This window comes from Salmo salar, chromosome 11 (assembly GCF_965601325.2).
Source record: "Salmo salar chromosome 11, fSalSal1, whole genome shotgun sequence".
NCBI lineage: Eukaryota > Metazoa > Chordata > Actinopteri > Salmoniformes > Salmonidae > Salmo > Salmo salar.
Window position 1 is genome coordinate 104697189 of NC_138301.1, and position 23504 is coordinate 104720692.

A 23504-nucleotide genomic window follows, 5' to 3' on the forward strand; every position below is an offset into this window, starting at 1 on the left:
CAAAAAGAGCCGTTGGTAGTTTGCAGAACTATTCCTGTACTAAAAATAAAATGTATGTAGATGTTTGAAATATGACTCTTAAGCCAGTCATATTTAAATGACTGCTCACCCAATTTGAGATGCATACATCTGCATGTGAATGTGGTGTAGCCTAGATTTGGAACTGGTATGGCTTCATTCAACTGACAAATACTGTAGACAGTGAGTCATCAAGAAAAAAAAAGTGAGAAGGGGGGGGGGGGGGTTTAATCCCTCAAACAGAACCCATACAAGCATGACAAGGCACACGATGACTAAGCAACTGACTACTAAATAAGCTAAAATTATTACACCAAAACACAGACATAAAATTACATATAGACATCATTTAGCTAACAATGCTGTATTAAGCAAACAGATATCCTAACTCCTCCACCACCCCTCCTTCATATGAAATAGTTCATTACAAATCGCCCCTCCTAATGCCATTCTATCAGAATGAGAACCAACATATTTTGAGGTTTTCCGACCAAAAGCCTCACATAGAACTCAAACTCTGCAGGAGCTGAGCGGGTTAATGTTTTGGAATAGAAATACAGTGCATTCGGAAAGAATTCCTACTCCTTGACTTTTTACACATTTTGTTACATTACAGCCTTATTCTAAAATGTTGGAAATCGTTTTTTTTCCTTCATCAATCTACACACAATAACCCATAATGACAAAGCAAAAAACTGTTTAGACATTAGCAAATAAAAACCTGAAATTTGATATGTACTTTTTTGGTTACTACATGTGTTATTTCATAGTTTTGATGATGTCTTCACTATTATTCTACCAAGTCCAAAAAAGTCAAAATAAAAAAAAACCCTGGAATGAGAAGGTATGTCCAAACTTTTGACCGGTACTCTAAGTATTCAGACCCTTCACTCAGTACTTTGTTGAAGCACCTTCTGCAGCGACTACAGCCTAGTCTTCTTGGGTATGACACTACAAGCTTGGCACATCTGTATTTGGGGAGTTCATCCCATTCTTCTCTGCAGATCCTCTCAAGCTCTGTCAAGTTGGATGGGGGCGTCGCTGCACAGCTATTTTCAGGTCAGTCCAGAGTTGTTCAATCGGGTTCAAGTCCGGGATTTGGCTGGGCCACTCAAAGACATTCAGAGACTTGTCCAAAGCCACTCCTGCGTTGTCTTGGCTGTGTACTTAGGGTCATTGACCTGTTGGAAGGTGAACCTTTGCCCCAGTTTGTGGTCCTGAGCGCTCTGGAGCAAGTTTTCATCAAGGATCAGTTAACAAATTCTTATTTTACAATGATGGCCTACCCCGGCCAACCCCTCACCTAACCCGGAAGTCGCTGGGCCAATTGTGCACCGCCATACTTTGCCCTGTTCATCTTTCCCTCGCTTCTGACTAGTCTCCCAGTCCCCTGCCGCTGAAAAACATCCCCACAACATGATGCTGCCACCAACATGCTTCACCATAGGGATGGTACCAGGTTTCCTCCAGACATGACGCTTGGCATTCAGGACAAAGAGTTCAATCTTGGTTTCATCAGACCAGAGAATCTTGTTTCTCAGGGTCTGAGATCCTTTAGGTGCCTTTAGGCAAACTCCAAGCAGGCTGTCATGTGCTTTCACTGAGGAGTGGCTTCCATCTGGCCACTCTACCATAAAGGCCTGATTGTGGAGTGTTGCAGTGATGGTTGTCCTTCTGGAAGATTCTCCCATCACCACAGAGGAACTCTAGAACTCTGTCAGAACGACCATTGGGATTTTGGTCACCTCCCTGACGAAGGCCCTTCTCCCCCGATTGCGCAGTTTGGCAGGGAGGCCAGCTCTAGGAAGAGCCGTGGTGGTGGCAAACTTTTTCCATTGAAGAATGATGGAGGCCACTGTGTTCTTGGGGACCTTCAATGCTGCAGACATTTTATGTTATTCCCCAGATCTATGCCTCGACACAACCACGTCTCGGAGCTCTACGGTCTATTCCTTCGACCTCATAGCTTGGTTTTTGCACTGTCTATAGACAGGTGTGTGCCTTTCCAAATCATGTTCAATCAATTGAAATTTACCACAGGTGGACTCCAAGTTATAGAAACATAAAGGATGATCAACGGAAACAGGATGCACCTGAGCTCAATTTCAAGTCTCATAGTAAAGGGTCTGAATACTTATTTACATAAGGTATGTTTTTATTTGTAATAAATTTGCTAACATTTCTGAAAACCTGTTTTCACTTTGTCATTATAGGATATATATATATATATACACACTGCTCAAAAAATAAAGGGAACACTTAAACAAACACAATATAACTCCAAGTCAATCACACTTCTGTGAAATCAAACTGTCCACTTAGGAAGCAACACTGATTGACAATAAATTTCACATGCTGTTGTGCAAATGGAATAGACAACAGGTGAAAATTATAGGCAATTAGCAAGACACCCCCAATAAAGGAGTGGTTCTGCAGGTGGGGACCACAGACCACTTCTCAGTTCCTATGCTTCCTGGCTGATGTTTTGGTCACTTTTGAATGCTGGTGGTGCTTTCACTCTAGTGGTAGCATGAGACGGAGTCTACAACCCACACAAGTGGCTCAGGTAGTGCAGCTCATCCAGGATGGCACATCAATGCGAGCTGTGGCAAAACGGTTTGCTGTGTCTGTCAGCGTAGTGTCCAGGGCATGGAGGCGCTACCAGGAGACAGGCCAGTACATCAGGAGACGTGGAGGAGGCCGTAGGAGGGCAACAACCCAGCAGCAGGACCGCTACCTCCGCCTTTGTGCAAGGAGGAGCAGGAGAAGCACTGCCAGAGTCCTGCAAAATGACCTCCAGCAGGCCACAAATGTGCATGTGTCTGCTCAAACGGTCAGAAACAGACTCCATGAGGGTGGTATGAGGGCCCGACGTCCACAGGTGGGGGTTGTGCTTACAGCCCAACACCGTGCAGGACGTTTGGTATTTGCCAGAGAACACCAAGATTGGCAAATTCGCCACTGGCGCCCTGTGCTCTTCACAGATGAAAGCAGGTTCACACTGAGCATGTGACAGACGTGACAGAGTCTGGAGACGCCGTGATGAACGTTCTGCTGCCTGCAACATCCTCCAGCATGACCGGTTTGGCGGTGGGTCAGTCATGGTGTGGGGTGGCATTTCTTTGGGGGGGCCGCACAGCCCTCCATGTGCTCGCCAGAGGTAGCCTGACTGCCATTAGGTACCGAGATGAGATCCTCAGACCCCTTGTGAGACCATATGCTGGTGCAGTTGGCCCTGGGTTCCTCCTAATGCAAGACAATGCTAGACCTCATGTGGCTGGAGTGTGTCAGCAGTTCCTGCAAGAGGAAGGCATTGATGCTATGGACTGGCCCGCCCGTTCCCCAGACCTGAATCCAATTGAGCACATCTGGGACATCATGTCTCGCTCCATCCACCAACGCCACGTTGCACCACAGACTGTCCAGGAGTTGGCGGATGCTTTAGTCCAGGTCTGGGAGGAGATCCCTCAGGAGACCATCCGCCACCTCATCAGGAGCATGCCCAGGCGTTGTAGGGAGGTCATACAGGCACGTGGAGACCACACACACACTACTGAGCCTCATTTTGACTTGTTTTAAGGACATTACATCAAAGTTGGATCAGCTTGTAGTGTGGTTTTCCACTTTAATTTTGAGTGTGACTCCAAATCCAGACCTCCATGTGTTGATAAATTGGATTTCCATTTATTATTTTTGTGTGATTTTGTTGTCAGCACATTCAACTATGTAAAGAAAAAAGTATTTAATAAGATTATTTCTTTCATTCAGATCTAGGATGTGTTGTTTAAGTGTTCCCTTTATTTTTTGAGCAGTATATATGAAAAATATTTATTTAATACATTTTAGAATAAGGTTGTAACATAACAAAATGTGGAAAAAGTAAAGTGGTCAGAATACTTCCCAAATGCACTGTACATTTCCATAAAGTCATGAAAACATTCATAACTACAAGTAATCAGAGTGAATGAGTCATCTCTTTTGACACCGCACAAATAAAGAAGCATGAAACATTAAAAAATAATTTAATAAGCAAATACCTGGATATACTATGTCACATTTAAAGAAATGGGCAATTCACATGGGGACGTCCTTTCATAACATAAATATAAGTTGACGAAAATGAAAAACGCATCCAATACTCAGTGCCAAGGAAAAAACATGTGACAATGTCTCTCAAAAATACAGTAATGTTTATTAGTAAACAGAGCATGACCTAACAGGAAACAGTGGCATTGGGAAGCAAAGACAAGTGTTCAGAGCGAAATCTTTCTCCATCGTGACAAAGTTTCAGGTAGATAGATGGTGGTTAAAATTCCACGCTCACAGATCACTTAGCCATGATGAGATTCCCTTAGTCACTTGTCCTCGTGTGAGAAGGTATACGGCACTGCAAAAACACAAGTCTTTTCCTTACCCCTCTCTCTCACATGGTTGCCAGCTCCTGAGTTAGTCTCTCCTTCTCCAGCTGCAGCTCAATAACACTCTGTCTGTTCTGCTCCAAACGGTCCTCCAGCCACTGCAGCAGGGGACCACTCACAGCAGACATCTGACTGCACAGGTTCTTAGTGAACACTGAAACACACACACACACACACACACACACACACACACACACACACACACACACACACACACACACACACACACACACACACACACGTTGGAGAAAGCAGTCGAGACAGATGAACTGTCTGTGATATTAATGTGCATGCTGATACAATCAAATATCAGTAGTCAACAAATACATGACACCAACCTGAGCCATTGTGTATCTTCGTGATCGGATCCAGGTGAGTTAAGCTGCAAAGAGAATGAAATACAACAATTATTCCATTAACAATGAGCAATACAAAATGAGCTTTCCTGTGTCCTGTGTTTGCAGCAAGACAATTTTGCATATTATGGTAGACAAAGGGGAAATGTGTTCAGCGTGGCAGAGGCAATTGCAGGGGGGCTCAAAACACACCAAAAAGAGGTACCAGGGAGCTCCTCCCTCACTGGCTTCACTCGGTCAAATAGCCTGGTACAACCCAGGCCAGTTTAATCAAATACCTTCAATGCATCACTAGTTTCCATCAAGACTCCACCCCTTTTTATTATCATCCTGAGAACTTCCCCAGGGTTTCGAACAAAACGTTAGAAGCCTGGGGTGCGTTCAGTACGACAGAACAGTGTTGAACGTTAAATTCAATAGAACTGGAACTGTACTAAACAACCAGTTGATGAATGACGTGATTATGGTGCCCCAGAGGGCAATTGTGCATGGCGTGCTGCAGGAGTTCTGCGATCTCAAAACAGCCACCAAACATACCTTCAATGTACCTGTTGAAGAACGATGTGTACCATTTTGTTTCCTGGAAACCTGACATTGAATTCTAAGTCAGTCAGAAATGTGCGTTTGAAACAGTAAATCATCCTCTCACAACTTCTACTAGCCAGAATGTTGAAAAAATATATATATTTTAACGGACTTTACCGGTTGTCCGTATGGCCGGTCCTTTTGGAGGTAGGAATGTGAGACGTATCCACAGTAAAGTATAATCAAATCAAACTGTCACACCTTACTGTGAAATGCTTACTTAACCAACAGTGCAGTTCAAGAAAGAGTTAAGAAAATATTTACCAAATAAACTAAAGTACAAAATAATAAAAAGTAACAATAAAATAACAACGAGGCTATATACAGGGTGTACGGGGTCAATGTGCGGGGATATTTTCAAAGCCCTGGTAGTGCTTTCAGATCTCTAGCAACTGAAGCACGCGCACAACAACCACGTCAACACGCGCACGACAACCACGTCAACACGCGCACGACAACCACGTCAACACGCGCACGACAACCACGTCAACACGCGCACGACAACCACGTCAACACGCGCACGACAACCACGTCAACACGCGCACGACAACCACGTCAACACGCGCACGACAACCACGTCAACACGCGCACAACAACCACGTCAACACGCGCACAACAACCACGTCAACACGCGCACAACAACCATGTCAACACGCGCACGACAACCATGTCAACACGCGCACGACAACCATGTCAACACGTGCACGACAACCATGTCAACACGCGCACGAGCTCAGAAAGTATGGATGGGTCTCGTGCATGTAGTTCTTTCTTGTGCACATGCTGCAGGTGATAGAAATCTGAACTCACTACCAGCGCTTTGAAAAGTTGATGCAATTATACTTTCCTGTGGATACATTGTCTCACATTCCTACAGCCAAAATGACCAACCGCACAGACAACCGGTAAAGTACATTAAAATATTCAACATTCTGGCTTGTAGAGGTCGCGAGAAGAAACTTTCCTGATTCAAACGCTCATTTCTGCCCAACGTAGAATTCAACGTGATTCAACTTTAGGTTTCCATGCAACGTTTTGGCGAAACGTATTGTTCAGTACAAACAGTCACAACGAAGCAAACGTTGAACCGAAATAAACACACCCCATGGGCTTTCGAGGCTGAATACCTGTGAATCTTTCTGTAGGTATCCTGCTCTTCCTGGCAGAGGATTCTTGGGAGCTCCACTGCTGATTCAAGGCACACTTTCCCAATGGCCTCGTGCGGGACCACATGAATTGGGATCTCGATTCTCTCGTACCTTTAGCAACACAGATTTGGGATGCAATTCAGTATTTGTGCCGATATTGTCAAATGGCTTATTTTTTGGGGACAACTGCTTTGAGAAGGACTGAATCAACTGAATATTCTTCTAATTAGTAGTCATGAGGGAGAAAAGATAACGATAATCTAATAACACCTAATTTAGTTTAACAGACCTGGATAGGATATTAATTTCACTGCAAACAGTGGTTTCCAAACAGGGGCACACTTACTCAGAGCCTTTCTGGGCTTGCACAGACTGGAAGCAGGTGTAGAGAACTCGACCAGTCTAAGAGAAAATAATCATTGAATTCATTCAATGCCACTTTGTATATCAAAATGACTTTATTTATTTATTTAAAATTGCTGTCATTTAAACCCTACTTTTGTGTTCTTATCCTCAATGAAACAGGAGAATATCAGCCCAACAAAGCCCTGGTCCATCATTTGGTACATGGCCTGTGTTCTTACATCTGTTGTAGAAAATGAATGACTCAGACACCAACTGAAACAGTTTGCCATGACAGTGAAAACTAAAGTAATGGAACTGATGTGGTAGGGGGGTGCTCTGGTTCTTACCCACATGTGATGGCCACACAGTGATGTGGGGGTGAGAGTGGTACCAACCAACTACACGCATCGGCCGTCCAGTCATTTCAGCCAACCTGTAGCTCTTACTAAGGAAATAGATTACCAAAAATGATAAAATGGCTGTGTCCTCAGGAATCCTATGAAACCTCCACCGGTCACACTGACATTTGTGACATCCATGACAGTGACTTTGTCACACTGATCTCCTGCAAGACACCACCAGAAGACAGATTTATTTTTTCATGAACAAAGGATATCTCAGCTTCGGTAGCCGCTGAAGATAGCTGCTCAGGCGAGATTTCCACGCGATCCTTCCTCTTGTCTGAGCGCCGGAGAATAATAACAGAATGAATGTGGACGATGCGGTTGGTGTCCACCTGTGTAAACACACCAGGTGACTTTGAAAGCAGAATACTTAGTAGGGTTGTTAGCTAGAATCAATTAAACGTGTCACTATACCAAGTTGGGGACATATGCCAACTGAAAATATAAATGTAACAAGGGATACACATGCATGCATGTAGTCTGATTAATCAGGCTGGAATACGCAATTAAATTGTACATACCAAGTGTGTATAACAGCCTGATTAATCATACTAGAATGCATGCAACCCCCCTTGGGTTGTGCCATGGCGGAGATCGTTGTGGGCTATACTCGGCCTTGTCTTTGGACGGTAAGTTGGTGGTTGGAGACATCCCTCTAGTGGTGTGGGGGCTGTGCTTTGGCAAAGTGGGTGGGGTTATATCCTGCCTGTTTGGCCCTGTCCGGGGGTATCATCGGATGGGGCCACAGTGTCTTCTGATCCCTCCTGTCTCAGCCTCCAGTATTTATGCTGCAGTAGTTTATGTGTCGGGGGGCTAGGGTCAGTCTGTTACATCTGGAGTATTTCTCTTGTCTTATCCGGTGTCCTGTGTGTATTTAAATATGCTCTCTCTAATTCTCTCTTTCTGTCTTTCTCTCGGAGGACCTGAGCCCTAGGACCATGCCTCAGGACTACCTGGTATGATGACTCCTTGCTGTCCCCAGTCCACCTGGCCGTGCTGCTGCTCCAGTTTCAACTGTTCTGCCTGCGGCTATGGAACCCTGACCTGTTCACCGGACGTGCTTGTTGCACCCTCGACAACTACTATGATTATTATTATTTGACCATGCTGGTCATTTATGAACATTTTAACATCTTGACCATGTTCTGTTATAATATCCACCCTGCACAGCCAGAAGAGGACTGGCCACCCCTCATAGCCTGGTTCCTCTCTAGGTTTCTTCCTAGGTTTTTGGCCTTTCTAGGGAGTTTTTCCTAGGGAGTTTTTCCTAGCCACCGTGCTTCTTTCACATGCTTTGCTTGCTGTTTGGGGTTTTAGGCTGGGTTTCTGTACAGCACTTTGAGATATCAGCTGATGTACGAAGGGCTATATAAAAATAAATTTGATTGATTTGATTGATGTAACGTTTATCTATCTATCGCGCTAGTAACACAAGCATTTCGCTGCATCTGCTATAACATCTGCTCAACGTGTACGCGACCAATAAACTGATTGATTGATAAAGTTATTTAGCTAAATGGCTAACGTTAAATAGCTAGCTAACGTAACTTTACCTCTCCGATGCAGAGTCCCATTACTTCCTCCTTCTCGGTACTTAATGCATGATTCATGCAAACCAAAAAGGCATCTGATTCGAGGTGAACTGCGCTTACTGCCATGTTATAGAACTATAACTTCCACGTTTAAAAAATATAATAATCAATGGCTAGCTAGCTTTATCAAACTCCACAAGCTAGAGTTAACTATCTACTTCCTTGTCAAAGCGTGTGTTACATCAATAACAGTACGTTGTTGCAAGGAGGCAGATTAGCCCATAGGTGAATCTCAATTGTTCACTTTTCGCGTCCTCTCTCCTCGTCTCCTTTAAACCTATTGGAAGAGAAGATCATAGGGGCGGGACCTGTAGATTTCTCATCCAATGGGTTTTGAGAAGGAGGCGAGGAGAGTGGACGCGAGAAGGCTGCAATCGAGATTACCCATGTTTTCCTAGCGCCGTGTGTGCTAAAGTATTTTACCACTTAGCCCTCAAAATCGTACACTTTTTATACAGTCGTACGTTTTCCACAAACATAAAATACATTTATAGACATCACAAAATAATGTAGTTCTAATTATCTGCAGTTTAATCAGCAAAGTCCATAGGGCAGCCAATCCAGTCGGACGACATTTGGTAAACACCCGGGATTCCGGGGACGTTTGTAGCGGCTTGAAGAACGAACAGGTATACAATCATGACAGTTCAGTATCGTAGGCTAATTGCAATATGTACAGGTGGTTAATAGTTTAAGCTGATTGTCCAAGTAATCAAACATGTCTATTTACATGTCTGTGTTTTCTTGATAGTGGTAAAATGCCACAGAAAGATCCTTGTCAGAAGCAAGCATGCGCAATTCAGAAGTGTTTACAAGGTGAGGGTTTTCCACAACATTATCCATTTATGATTTCTAACGTGAATAGCTTTTGATATCTGATTGGGTTTCATGTATTACACGTACTTAGCCCACTGTCTTTGTCTTCCAGCAAACAAGTACATAGAGAGCAGGTGCGAGGATGTAATAAGAGCTATGCGTATGTGCTGTGAGCACGCAGGCGAGAACTCCATCTGCTGCTCAGGGTTCTCTAGGGAACGGAAGTCTACAGAGCCTAAAATTCCTGGTGCGTCCTGACCTGATTGTGGACACTGGACAATGGTCTTATTTGTAAATTGTACATAATGACAATGCTTCAAATGTAATAAAGTTGTTTATAATGACAGTAAATGATCCTACGGGATGGAATCCAGTGTTGTTCAAATACTGTAACCAGGGGTACAACTTCCACGGGGGGGCATGACCCCCCTCACATTCTAAAATTGCATTTTTGTCCCCTTCAGTTTAATCATTGCACTGTGATACAAACCGCTGCTCGGGTGTGCTTTAGGACCATGCAGATGCCTCAGAGCGGTCAGGCGTATAGGACCAGCACTGGAGAGCTGAACAGAGGCAGCTACTCTTTAGTTCACTGATTTAGCTGGCAATGTAACTGCTGTTTGACAGAAAAATATATATATTCATAAACTGGGTGGGTCAAGACCTGAATGCGGATTGGCTGGCAGTGGTGGTATATTTAAGCAATAAGTCACCTTGGGGGTTTGTGGTATATGGCCAATATACCACGGCTAAGGGCTGTTCTTAGGCACGACACAGTTTACAATAGCCTTATTGCGATTATAAACTGGTTAGCAATGTAATTAGAGCAGTAAAAAAAATTGTCATACCTGTGGTATACTGTCTGATATACCACGGCTGTCAACCAATCAGCATTCAGGGCTCGAAACACCCAGTTTATAACAGACCGTGTACCACAGGTATGACATTTATTTGTACTGCTCTAATTGAGTTGGTAACCAGTTTATAATAGCAATAAGGCACTTTGGGGGTTTGTGGTAAATGGCCAATATACCACAGCTAAGGGCTGTATTCAGGCACTCTGCTTTGCATTGTGCATATTGGCCATATACCACACCCCCTTGTGCCTTATTGCTTAAATATATTCCCAGTGCTGAGCTAGTAGTGTAACTGACATTTTACCTTAACTAATGTTTCATCCCCTCTCAAATGAAGTGAATGAACTACTAGCAGCTAGCTAGTAGCTAAGTACCACAGCCAGTTCAGCTCTAGCTAGCCTCTAGCTATCTGTCAGGTAGTATCTAACAAGTGTTGTGTGTATGGAAATGTTTTGTAGCCTTTTTTGTCACGTTTCAACAGAAGTACATTTGATGATGTACCATTAGCTAGCAGAGCTAGCCAAAAGAGCTAACGTTAGCTAGCTAGCTCATTAACTTTTGCGATTATGTTTGCCTCAATCACACGACCTGAATCAAACGATGAAACCAGCGGCCAAACGAATGAAGACTGATATTCTGACGTTTTTTTTCAGCTCAATGTGAGTTATTAGTCAGTATACCACTATAAAGTTATTGATCTGTCAGTTTCCATAGCTAGTTCCCTACTTTTCACACTGACACGGTGTAAACAGCTTTAGAGGCTTCACTGTCATGGTGCAGTCAGTACACAACTCAGATGGTGACAGATGTCCCTACAGGGTCAGACAATGAATGGATACAAAGTTTCATCTTGAGTTGATAGGTAGGCAACAGTCTGGGATCTGTGAATAATGGTAATTTCAATGGTTGAACCATTGATTCTATTAATGTATAATATATAAATGTTCACCAATGTAATTCTTTGTTATGCCTCATCTAAGCAGGATCAGATGGTGATAGGGGTCTCAGCAGGGTCTGGCAGCCAGGGAAGACCAGTCTGTGATGGAGCAGAGGTGAATTTTTGCAGATGCAACACTATTTTCTCTGTGCCGCAAACACTGTAAAGCAAGAAGCTTCAAAGATTGAAACTATTTTAAGTCCGTCTGACAAACCAATAAAGCTGATTTCCAAACTGTATCAAGCGTTGATAGAGGCTTTTCCCGATGACACAAAACTTGTCATACAAAAATGTGAGGAAGACCTGGGAGACTATTGATGATGGATACAGATGTTAGAATGCCCAGTCATGTTCATATCATCTCAGACATAAATTACTGCAGTTTAAGACAATCCATAGAAAGTACTATATGCCAGTGAAACTGAATATCATGCACACAAATGTAATTATTCTGCTGGAGGTGTAACACAAAAGGGGACATATTTGCATATGTTATGTTCTTGTGAAGGCTGGCTGAATTCTGGCAAAGAATATGTTCTATCTCAACATGTCTATAGTTTCTCCCTGTTTTTGTTTGCTTGGAAATGTTGATACTGGAGACTTATCAGAAAAAACTGTGTAACCTAGCATTTACAGTGGCTAAGAAATGCATTACCATTAATTGGAAGGTTGGTTATCCTCCCATAATGGATGGAAGAAATGTCAAGTTATGTAGATAATCTTGTAATTAATCAAATCTAGTTAAGGGTATACTGTGCAACTTTCATAAGGTCTGGATGCCTTATGGAAAACAGTACGACAAAAGGAGTTTGTATTGAAATCATGCCCACGTCAGTGGAGATACCTATTTAGGCAATCCCTAGCTGCTGGGCTGCTCAATCCTGGCCCTGGGTGTCTGCCGTACTATAGGTTATCACTTTGGCCTAACACCTGAAACCAATAATGAATGTTTCACTAAGATCCTCAAGCTGAGTAGGGTGTGTTGGGTTGGGGTGCTGCAGGGCCGTGGACCCCTAGGGACATGGTGACCCAGCTAAATTGTGTGCAAGTAAAAAAAAGCTCTAGAGTACTATTAGGCCTATGAATTATATGGAGGGTGTACTGTTTGTGTGTTAATGTGTAGCTGTTTTTATAAAACTTGTTTTCCAAACCTTTCCCTGAGACAAACAAAAAAAGATGGGAAGGAAGTGTTGGGGGGAGAGTTTAGTTATTGACTAGACTGGTGGGGGTCGGACATACAGGCGGCTCAGGCTGGCTGGCTGAAATTTGATAATCAAAAGTCGTACTTTATTTGTAAGAGTTGTTAATTTGTTAGGCTATTGGTTAAAGGCGCAACACAATATTAATTATTGATTTAGTTCAGTCTTATCAATCACTTAAACATATTTAATGATCTCTTACCTAGGTTGATGACTGGGCATTTTTGCTTACTTTATGTTGTTCCAAATAGTGATGATAGAAGGGGCATATTAGATTGTGTAGAAATGCAGGAAATTAGCTTTAGATGCCCCCCAAAATGGGAGGGCCCCAGACCATCCACCAAGTTGTCCCCCCATTTCTAAAACAAAGTTGCACACCTTACTATAGCTGTATTATCAGTGAAACTATGGCAAACAAAATCATTCTAGAAAGACAGTTCACTTTTTTATTACTTCTCCCAGAATTTTACATTTTGTTTTTAACAAAATATAGAATTTTAAAACGGTGAAAAAAATACTATGAAGCTTTTGAACAGCACATTTTACAAGTAATTGGGTAAGGGTTGCATTGAGGATAAACATTGGAGAAATAATTGTAGCAAACTTGCATTCCTATCAGTGCATTACCTCATCACATATGTTCTCTACAAAGGCTTATTGATATGTTCCATGTATTACAGTACATTCCATTATTGACCTTAGTCATTTATAAGTACACTGGAATCTTGTATGCTGTGCGGCAACTTTTGATCATGCAACTTTAAATCAACACAATCTGTACTTGCAAACAAATCTGACTCAGACCTCAGTCTCAAGCAGGGATTTAGAAAGCCAGATAGAAAGCCAGACTGGACATATCTGGCTTTCTAACTCCCTGGTCTCAAGTAAGAACTTGACACGCATCCTCATCCACTGGTAAATAAGTCACTACTATTGGGGATGATTAATATGCACACACCATGATTGTCCTTGAATTACACTTTGGAATTTTAGGTAAGAAAATATGACGTCTGTAATACCATTTAAACTTGTGTTACTGCAGCTTCTTAGTCTCCGTGTACAGGACTTACTCATACATGTATTTCTGTTTGTAACTCTGAGACCCTTTGGTTTGAAGGAACATATAAACACATAAAACCTTGATCTTAACAATTTAGAAGATGAAGGATATTACTAAACAAATCCCAAATTAGGGAAAACAAGTTAAAAGGGCTTCGCTCCAGTTCCATCTGACAGAATGCACGTGTATCCAGATATGGTTTGAAATCCACCAAAATAGACCTATCTCAAATAAGTACTGTATTATACCAGAATAATGCATAGGAAAATGTAATAAATTAAATAGTAAGACAGGTCATGCATAAGCCTCAATGATAAACATAGTATTTTAAATGGCTGTGTTTTGAAATGGACACATTCCCATGAGCCCAAAAACACACATTAAGCCTATGAGTTACAGTTTGACATATGATATATGTAGTCTACTTGCATATCTAGATAGCTGGTTAGGGTTAAGCTTTTTTCAGCTTTGTATTTGACACAATATTAAATAAAGAGATTCATTTGTAGATTTAGGAGGCCAAGCCCAGCAGAAATCCCCCAGCAAAACCTCCTGTGAGGACAATATTCTTCTTCACAAATGTCTGCACCTGGTAAAAAGAAAAACACCAATGCATGGTTAAGTTTAGCAGAGTATTGATAAGCATTGTTCATAGTATGGAAGCCCGTTCCTTATGAGCTTGTGAGCCCAAGCCCGAACAAACAAAACATAGTTATGATTGTGCCATTATACAATACATAGCCTACCACATATTACGCATGGCAGAAAAACATAAAACAAAACTGATTTAGCTTATACTCCAAAATTAAACAGATTTGAGTAGTCGCCTTTGAGTGTGGACTGTTTTATTCTGCATATTGGATGGACTGGTTACCAAAATGTCTATACATGAGTCTGGGAGAGTGCGTATAGCCCTAGGCGATGCACTTGATTCATTGATTTTGCAGTGCGACTTAAAGTTAGCCTAGAATTAGTGAATTTGTAATTGATTTTGAATAGCCTAGTAAATATGGATTTTTTTTATTTATTTTAAGAATTAATTGACATTACCTTCAGCTATACAGAATATCTCACCAACATGCATTTCCATCTGCTCTCCTTTATTGAGTGCGCAGAAGGTCTGTCAACAGTGTAGTGAAATATGTTTTGTTGCGTAAACATGTCACTATTGATGTTCCTGAACAGATTTCATTTGCCCTAATTAAGCAGTGGGTAGCTGCAGGAACAGGGTTGGAGAGCCCATGGCATACAGAGTTTGGGGCGGAATATCACCTGTCGGGCAGCGAGAGCATGCTCCTCAAACAGTGGTTGATGAAATTAGTGTTCTTATATTTACTCCTCAACTGCTCATATTAAAGAACATGCTCCACTGTAAAACCGAAGTAGCCTACAAAGCAGACCCACAGGAAAGCGCACAGCCTTCATTTGCAATTTGAGCGCATACAGATGACATGTCACTTTTCCCCTGCCCCTACCCATTTGATAATGGACCATTCTAAATCTAAACAAATTTTACATATTAGTAATGACAAGATTAAATTGAGAATAGTCTGGTGAAAATATGATCACTTGATGAGAGGACAGCTGTGCAGCATGAGGCAAGGAACAGAGAGCAAGCTTTTTTCCCCTACTTTCTCATCAATGGAGCCTATATGTTTTTATTTAAGATTTGTATCATTACTAATGTTGCCAAAGAACTAAATCTTGCATATAGGACCCGTTTCAAATTACCACTTTTACGCTCAACATAGCCACACCATGAGCACTCGCTCTGTAATGGGAAAAATATAATGAAATTCAATTTACTATGAAATCTGATAAGATATGCTTAAATCCTGTGCCATTTTATCAGCCAAATTAACAAGCCTACAACATGGAGCATAGCCAGATAACATAGGCCTACAGTAGGCCAACTCATATTCTGTTCTTCTGAAATACATTTTCTTCATATCATAAATGTTTCTTTAAAACCTGACAAAAATAAATGGATTTACTGGTGTATATTAAAATGATTTAGACTTTTCTAAATGTAGTGGTTTTAAAGGTGTGCATCAGGGCTTGTATGCGTGGAGGCTAAACTTTACCTTGAGACTGGCAGTCTTTCGCATGACAATAACCATCAGACAAAATGTAATTAGTTTTGGGAAACAACAAAACTCAGGCTTCTATCAAACTTAAATAAGTTGAACTCGCATCTCAGCTGATGTGAAGTGTAGCTCTCCCCAACATCTCTCAAGCTCCACTGGAACACTGGCCCAGCCATCCCTAAATAGCACCTGGGCCAACACAGGTGAAACACCTTCCCACTAACGAGATGGCAACCAGCACAGGTGTAACACATACTGACTGACAAATCGGTGTGCCCTACGTGCTAAAGTACCTGAAAACATAAATGAAAAAACCAAAGCATGTAACAACTTTAAAGGATAACCGTATCTATGTCCTATAGTCACCGTGCGAGCTTTGATATTGTTCGATATTAATGAATTGGAGAGTTTTGTTGATGTGAGTTGATGCCCGTTTCATGAGCGACTTACTATCTCATAATTAGGGTTATCACTTTTTTCCTCTAGAAATTAAATATGTTTCATGTTTTGTTTGCTTGCCACGATACAAGTATGGCGATACGAAGTATCGTGGCAAGGAAACAAAACATGAAACATATTCAATTTCGAGGAAAAAAAGTCAAAATGTTAGAAACAAACAGCATTATGTTGTCACCAAGAGTCACATTTGTTTATTTTGCAAACAATAGCACCAACATTTTTAAATAAAGTAGGACCATAGAGTTAGTCTAATTCATGTTGTTTTCTTTTTGCAATGGAAAATCTGGTGTCGTAGTATCACGACACTGGTATCATGACAATCCTACTTATAATAATGACTTATTATTTCAATTATGACTTACTATCTCACAACTCAGTCAGATTTTCTTTTTTGGGTGGCAGGAACGGGCTTCCATATATTTGACATTGTTCTCTTTTATACTCTGGAGTAAAAAGATGTGGATAGCTTCAACATCATACCATTAGTCATGAGCATATTTGAAATGCTAAAATCACAACACCAAAGAGATCATAAGACATGAATCAGATAGGAAACATACACCATTTTATAGTAGACCATGATGACCCCTTACCTCATCCACTTTTGTCCTGACTTCTTTACTGGGCTTTTCTGTATTCAACTTCAGCTGTTTCTTAGCCTTGTTTACATCACGCTCCACTCTCTTCCAGTCCACTTTGATGTACCCTGTGTGGTTGGCAATCTAGAAGGAAATTAATCACACACCAATAATGGCAATGTGACTGGGGTTGAGTCATAACACACTTCCATGTGTCCTAATGTGAAACATGAGTGTCAAATATGTGTTAAATGTAGGTAAATAAGTCAGTCAGGTGTTGTTTAGAACTATGGATTTTCAAACACAAAATAAATTGATGCAGAGCATAAGAAGTCACACTTTACCTGAAGCAAGAAGAAGCCTCCACCCACTGCTGAAGCTGCCAGCTTTCCAACTTTCTGGAACAAATACCCAGCACACCTAAGAGGAAAAACAGCTATTAAACAAAGACCTGCCAAGTCATAAATGGTTACAATTGTAGAACACCACAGCAGATTCACATGGCTTATCCATGTATTATTTATTCATATTACACAATCAGGACTGATTGACTCACCAGCCAGACACTCCACCAATGGCAAGCTGGGTGGCAACATCATACTTCTCTGCTACTGGCCCAGAGTTCTTGCCAAAAATTTTGTTCCACCATCTCTGTTTCTTGGCATAGCCTACCACCTCTTCACTCTTATCTAGAAGATACTCTACCACCTCCTCACTCTTATCTAGAAGAACAAATCACACAAAAAAAAGAGTCAGACCCACCACCATGTAACTGTATCTAGTTGTAATTTGATATAGCCAATTATCACATTGATTTCAGTCATACGCTTGATCATCCTTCGCTCACATGACTTTGCAGGACACTGAAATACAGTGTACATCTTATGCTGTGTCTGATGCCAGAAAGTAGACTACATTGACCTTTACAAATCCAGGCTTCTGGACACTTGAAAATAGAGGCCTAAAATAGACCAGCCTAGAGAGACCAGATGGCCATCAATTTCACTTTCAGTCAGACAGACTTGTGATCAGCTCAGCAGTCAAGAGATTTGGTCCGTCTCAAGATCAAACACACTGACCTGGCAGACACAATCCTTTTTGATGCATACCATTGATAGTTAAACACTTTTGTTCCGTTTTATGGAATTGGCCCTGTTTGTTTTAAGGTCAGTGCTATCCGGGATCCTTGTGACATCCCTACCCTAAAAGCCAATTTATGCTTGATCTGAAAATGTGGTCAGAGGCTCTGTATGGAGGGCGTGATGTAATTGCAGCGCCTTCGGAGGCATGCAAAGGCAAAAGGATCATCGATGTTTGGCTGTCATTTGACAAATAATCATAATTGTAAAAAAATTGTCTGTGCTACAGACAGCGATATCGGTCTGCTAATACAGGACTAGTAAAGGCCCAGTGCACTACTTTAAAAAATATATAAATAAGGCCTCCCGATTGGCGCAGCGGACTCAGGCACTGCATCGCAGTGCTTGAGACATCACTACAGACCCGGGTTTGATCCCAGACTGTGTCACAACCGGCCGTGACCGGGAGTCCCATAGGGCGGAGCACAATTGGCTCAGCGTCGTCCGGGTTAGGGGAGGGTTTGGCTGGGTGGGCTTTACTTGGCTCATAGCGCTCTAGTGACTCCTTGTGGCGGGCCAGGTGCCTGCAGGATGACTTCGGTTGTCAGTTGAACGGTGTTTCCTCCGACACATTGGTGCGGCTGGCTTCCGGGTTAAGCGGGCGGGTGTTAAGAAGCACGGTTTGGCAGGCCATGTTTTGGAGGACGCGTTGGGGAGTAGAAACAATGAGACAAGATCGTAATTGGATCGCAATTGGATATTACAAAAGTGTGGAGGAAAAAGTGGGTAAAATACAACAATATATATATATATATATATACACACATACACACAGTACCAGTCAAAAGTTTGGACACAACTCATTCCAGGGTTTTTATTTTTACTACGTTCTACATTGTAGAACAATATTGAAGACATCAAAACTATGAAATAACACATATGGAATCATGTAGTAACCAAATCAAAATGTATTTTATATTTGAGATTCTTCAAAGTAGCCACCCTTTGCACACTGTTGGCATTCTCTCAGCCAGCTTCATGAGGTAGTCACCTGGAATGCATTTCAATTAACAGGTGTGCCTTCTTAAAAGTTCATTTCTGGAATGTCTTTCCCTCTTAATGCATTTGAGCCAATCAGTTGTGTTGTGACAAGGTAGGAGTGGTATACAGAAGATTGCCCTATTTGGTAAAACACCAAGTCAATATTATGGCAAGAACAGCTCAAATAAGCAAAAACTTTGAAAGTTTATTCAACTGCAGTGGCAAAAACCATCAAGTGCTAGGATGGATGAAACTGGCTCTCATGAGGACCACCAGAGGAAAGGAAGACCCAGAGTTAACCTGTGCTGCAGAGGATAAGTTCATTAGAATTAGTTGAATTGCTGTAAAGAACCTACTAAAGGACACCAATAAGAAGAGACTAGCTTGGGCCAAGAAACACAAGCAATGGACATTGGACCGGTGGAAATCTGTCCTTTGGTCTGATGAGTCCAAATTGGATATGTTTGGTTCCAACTGCCGTGTCTTTGTGAGACGCAGAGTAGGTGAACGGATGATCTCTGCATGTGTGATTCCCACCACGAAGCATGGAGGTGGTGTGATGGTGCTTTGCTGGTGACACTGTCTGATTTATTTAGAATTCAAAACACACTTAACCAGCATGGCTACCACAGCATTCTGCAGCGAGACGCTATCCCATCTGGTTTGTGCTTAGTGGGACTATCATTTGTTTTTCAACAGGACAACAACCCAAAACACACCTCCAGGCTGTGTAAGGGCTATTTGACCAAGACGGAGAGTGATGGAGTATTGCATCAGATGACCTTGCCTCCACAAATCACCCAACCTCAACCCAATTGAGATGAGTTGGACCGCAGAGTGAAGGAAAAGCACCCAACAAGTGCTCAGCATATGTGGGAAATCCTTCAAGACTGTTGGAAAAGCATTCCTCAGGAAAAAGAGAGGTAGAGGAAGTCAGAGAGAGGAAGGGGGTTAGCTTGAATAGGTTAAAGTGTAGGGAAAAGGGAGGTTTTTCAAATAAGAATGGTAGAAAGTGTAAGCAGAGTGTGCTGTACGCCGGATCGAAGACAGGAGGAGAAATGGAAGTGATTGAGGGCAAAGTATCGGAGGGGGTAGGTGTGAAGTTCTCGGAGCCTGAGGCTTACACCGAGAGTCAGGATAAAGAGGAGTGTGGTAGGAGTGAAATGTTTGGAAAAAGTGGACCCTTGCCTTTTGGCTGATCCATTTGTGGTTTCAGGATGGGTAAAAACAGAGTTGGGTGCTGTAGAATCAGTAAAGGTAACCAGAAGTGATCTAGTCATCATGTTTTGCGTTTCTGCTGGTCAGAGTTAAATGAATGGGGATAAGAGATGTGAATTGTTTTGCTCTGAAGAAAAGGGCACCTTTGAAAGGAGTGATTAGAGTAGTGGTAAATGTGAAAGTTAACCAACTGAAGGGGAAGATTCCCAGTGTCGTTTGGAGCGACGCAGACAGGGTGGTGTGAGTGATGAAACAGAAGCGACGTTGTCTGTCCTTTTGAGTTTCGATGTTGATGTCCTTGCCCGACAAAGTGATGTTAGGATATTTACACTACCGGTCAAAGGTTTTAGAACACCTACTCCTTCCAGGGATTTTCTTTCTTTTGACTATTTTCTACATTGTAGAATAATAGTGAAGACATCAATACTATGAAATAACACATTTGAAATCAAGTAATAACCAAAAAAGTGTTCAAATCAAAATATATTTTATAATTGAGATTCTTCAAATAGCCACCCTTTGGGACTATTATTCTACAATGTTGAAAATAGTAAAAAGAAAGAAAAAACAGAAATGTCCAGTGCGATAGAGGCAGGTTGAGCTTTCCTGGGTTAGAGTAGTGCAGAAGTTGTCATATGCTGAGGCAGTGAAGAAAGTAGAAGATGGGTCAAGGGATCCTGAGAGGAGTGGTATGAGTAGTAGATCTGTACCAGTACAGAGGGATAGGCCAACAAGTGATATATGCTTGTATAGCAATGGTATCAACTGTACTACAGGGATGGAATGGAAGTTGCTGGAAAAAAATGTAGGTTGTGGTGGCAGCTGCAGAGAGGTATTTGGGTGTGTGAGACTTGACGTCAGAAGAGTTACAGGGTGTGGTGGTGTCCCCTCCTTTCAGACTGTTGGCCTGAGGTAAGGACTAGATAGATTTAAATAGTGGAGAAGGGTGGTGGGTTGTGTTGATTTATTTTGTATAAGGGAGTTTATACTCCAGTCTAGTAGGTAGCGGTAATGCAACATTTGATGCCAACCTCCGTTAAACCTCATCGAATAACAAAAATAAGTGGTTAGTAATACTACAAGATTGAACAAGAAAGTAGGTGGGGTCCCATAACATGGCCTTCACTATCCCCTATACGAGACCTCAGTAACGGCACAGTAAGACATACCAGTCATGTATGCAATATCAGTTAGGCTTAATGCCAAATATTATATAACCAAGTTATTGAATGGACCCAATGTGTGTGTCGTAGTTAGTAGTAAATGTTGTGTTAGGCTAACCAGCTACTGAGCTACTAGCATTAGCTAACTACCGACCAACACACCCAGGGAGCACTGGAAGGTACGTTAGCCAACTACCATTACAGCTGCTATCAACAGGGACTACGTCCCTGAATAGCAGGCGTGGTGACTTGCAAACGAGGCACGCTAATGTGCATTTCACACCGAGTTCTTTCTATCTAACTAACTGCGATTTTTAGCTAGCATAACATTTTGCACATGCTAGTTAACTTTCTGAAGGGCAGCGTTCAAGTGCATTAACGTAAAGAAAGGCAAACGCACGCAGTTCGCGTGCCAGTATTTTATAGTTTCAGTCAGATTAAATACTATTTGTGGATAGTTACCTAGATCAATATATTTAAACGATGTATTCTATTTCAAATATTTGTTGCTAGCTTGTTTCTCACCTTTCTTCTTCTCGGCCATTTTTTCTCAAGTCACTTCGTTTCAACCCGGATTTGAATCGAGAGCCCATCCGGAATATCACGTGACGGAGCAGAAAACTGGCCTCGTAGAAAAAGAGGCGAAGCGAAACATTCTCCAAGTTCCGCTGACTGCGATTCGGCCCACGTTTGACCCCGCCCACCTTTTTTTGGCCCATCTGAGGTTTAACAGTCACACACTGAATACAAACACACACGTTTGCGCAAGGCACACGTTGAATAAAAACGTATTTCATTTTTGAAGATCGTAAGAAATATTATATCAAATCAAATGTTATGTCACATGCGCCGAATACAACAGGTGAAATGTGAAATGCTTACAAGCCCTTAACCAACTATGCAGTTAAGAAAATGCCCAACAGTAAGATAAGAAAAAAAAAAAAATTAAAGAGCAGCAGTGAATAACAATAGTGGGGCTATATACAGCGGGTACCGGTACAGAGCCAATGTACGGGGGCACCGGTGTCGAGGTAATTGAAATAATTATGTACATGCAGGTAGGGTTGTTAAAGTGATTATCCATAGATAATAACAGAGAGTAGTAGCAGCATGGGGGGAGGGGGGGCTGCAAATAGTCTGGGTAGCCATTTGATTAGCTGTTCAGGAGTCTTATGGCTTGAGGGTAGAAGCTGTTTAGAAGCCTCTTGGACCTAGACTTGGCGCTCCGGTACTTCTTGCCGGGCGGTAGCAGAGAGAACAGTCTATGACTTGGGTGGCTGGAGTCTTTGACGATTTTTAGTGCCTTTCTCTGACACCGCCTGGTATAGAGGTCCTGGATGGCAGGAAGCTTGGCCCCGGTGATGTACTGGACCGTACACACTACACTACCCTTGCGGCGGGAGGCCGAGCAGTTGCCATACCCATCAGGATGCTCTCAATGGTGCAGGTGTAAAATCTTTTGAGAATCTGAGGACCCATGCCAAATCTTTTTAGTCTCCTGAGGGGGAATAGGTTTTGTTGTGCCCTCTTCACGACTGTCTTGGTGTGCTTGGACCATGTTAGTTTGCTCTACAGCCCCATCGATGAGAATGGGAGTATGCTCGGTCCTCTTTTTCCTGTAGTCCACAATCATCTCCTTTGTCTTAATCACGTTGAGGGAGAGGTTGTTGTCCTTGCACCACACGGTCAGGTCTCTGACCTCCTCCCTATAGGATGTCTCATCGTTGTCAGTGATCAGGCCTACCACTGTTGTGTCATCAGCAAACTTAATGATGGTGTTGGAGTTGTGCCTGGCCGTGCAGTCATGAGTGAACAGGGAGTACAGGAGGGGACTGAGCACACACCCGTGAGGGGCCCCCATGTTGAGGATTTGTGGCGGATGTGTTGTTACTTACCCTTACCACCTGCGGGCGGCCCATCAGGAAGTCTAGGATCCAGTTGCAGAGGGAGCTGTTTAGTCCCAGGGTCCTTAGCTTAGTGATGAGTTTTGAGGGCACTATGGTGTTGAAAGCTGAGCTGTAGTCAATGACTAGCATTCTCACATAGGTGTTCCTTTTGTCCTGGTGCGAGTGTGGAGTGCAATAGAGATTGCATCATCTGTGGATCTGTTGGTGAGGTATGCAAACTGGAGTGGGTCTATGGTT

General features: G+C 42.3%; 3 protein-coding genes across 5 annotated transcripts; 1 reads left to right on the forward strand and 2 right to left on the reverse strand.

Annotated features, from left to right (window-relative positions):
* Window positions 1-4024: 4024 nt before the first annotated feature.
* On the reverse strand, window positions 4025-9060 carry brcc3 (BRCA1/BRCA2-containing complex, subunit 3). Of its 2 annotated transcripts, none has more exons than XM_082957529.1 (8): window positions 8828-9060; window positions 7486-7606; window positions 7218-7304; window positions 7023-7111; window positions 6872-6927; window positions 6505-6636; window positions 4775-4818; window positions 4025-4590 (listed from the first exon to the last, which is right to left on the reverse strand). In XM_082957529.1, exons 1-8 carry the CDS (start codon window positions 8930-8932, stop codon window positions 4442-4444), a joined length of 783 nt encoding a protein of 260 aa, XP_082813655.1. In that variant the 5' UTR covers window positions 8933-9060; the 3' UTR covers window positions 4025-4441. The 2 variants fall into 2 exon arrangements, with proteins under 2 accessions (XP_082813655.1, NP_001134356.1); NM_001140884.1 differs by having other exon boundaries at window positions 4191-4590; window positions 7218-7305; window positions 7487-7606; window positions 8828-8997.
* A 161-nt stretch (window positions 9061-9221) lies between these two features.
* On the forward strand, window positions 9222-11715 carry cmc4 (C-x(9)-C motif containing 4 homolog (S. cerevisiae)). 2 transcript variants are annotated; one of them, XM_014128933.3, is made up of 4 exons: window positions 9251-9495; window positions 9618-9682; window positions 9795-9929; window positions 11523-11715. In XM_014128933.3, exons 2-4 carry the CDS (start codon window positions 9625-9627, stop codon window positions 11579-11581), a joined length of 252 nt encoding a protein of 83 aa, XP_013984408.1. In that variant the 5' UTR covers window positions 9251-9495; window positions 9618-9624; the 3' UTR covers window positions 11582-11715.
* Window positions 11716-13617: 1902 nt separating this feature from the next.
* On the reverse strand, window positions 13618-22007 carry LOC106563514 (FUN14 domain-containing protein 1A). Its single transcript, XM_014129171.3, has 5 exons — window positions 21886-22007; window positions 17416-17581; window positions 17204-17279; window positions 16875-17003; window positions 13618-14324 (listed from the first exon to the last, which is right to left on the reverse strand). Exons 1-5 carry the CDS (start codon window positions 21902-21904, stop codon window positions 14247-14249), a joined length of 468 nt encoding a protein of 155 aa, XP_013984646.1. The 5' UTR covers window positions 21905-22007; the 3' UTR covers window positions 13618-14246.
* Between the last annotated feature and the right edge of the window lie 1497 nt (window positions 22008-23504).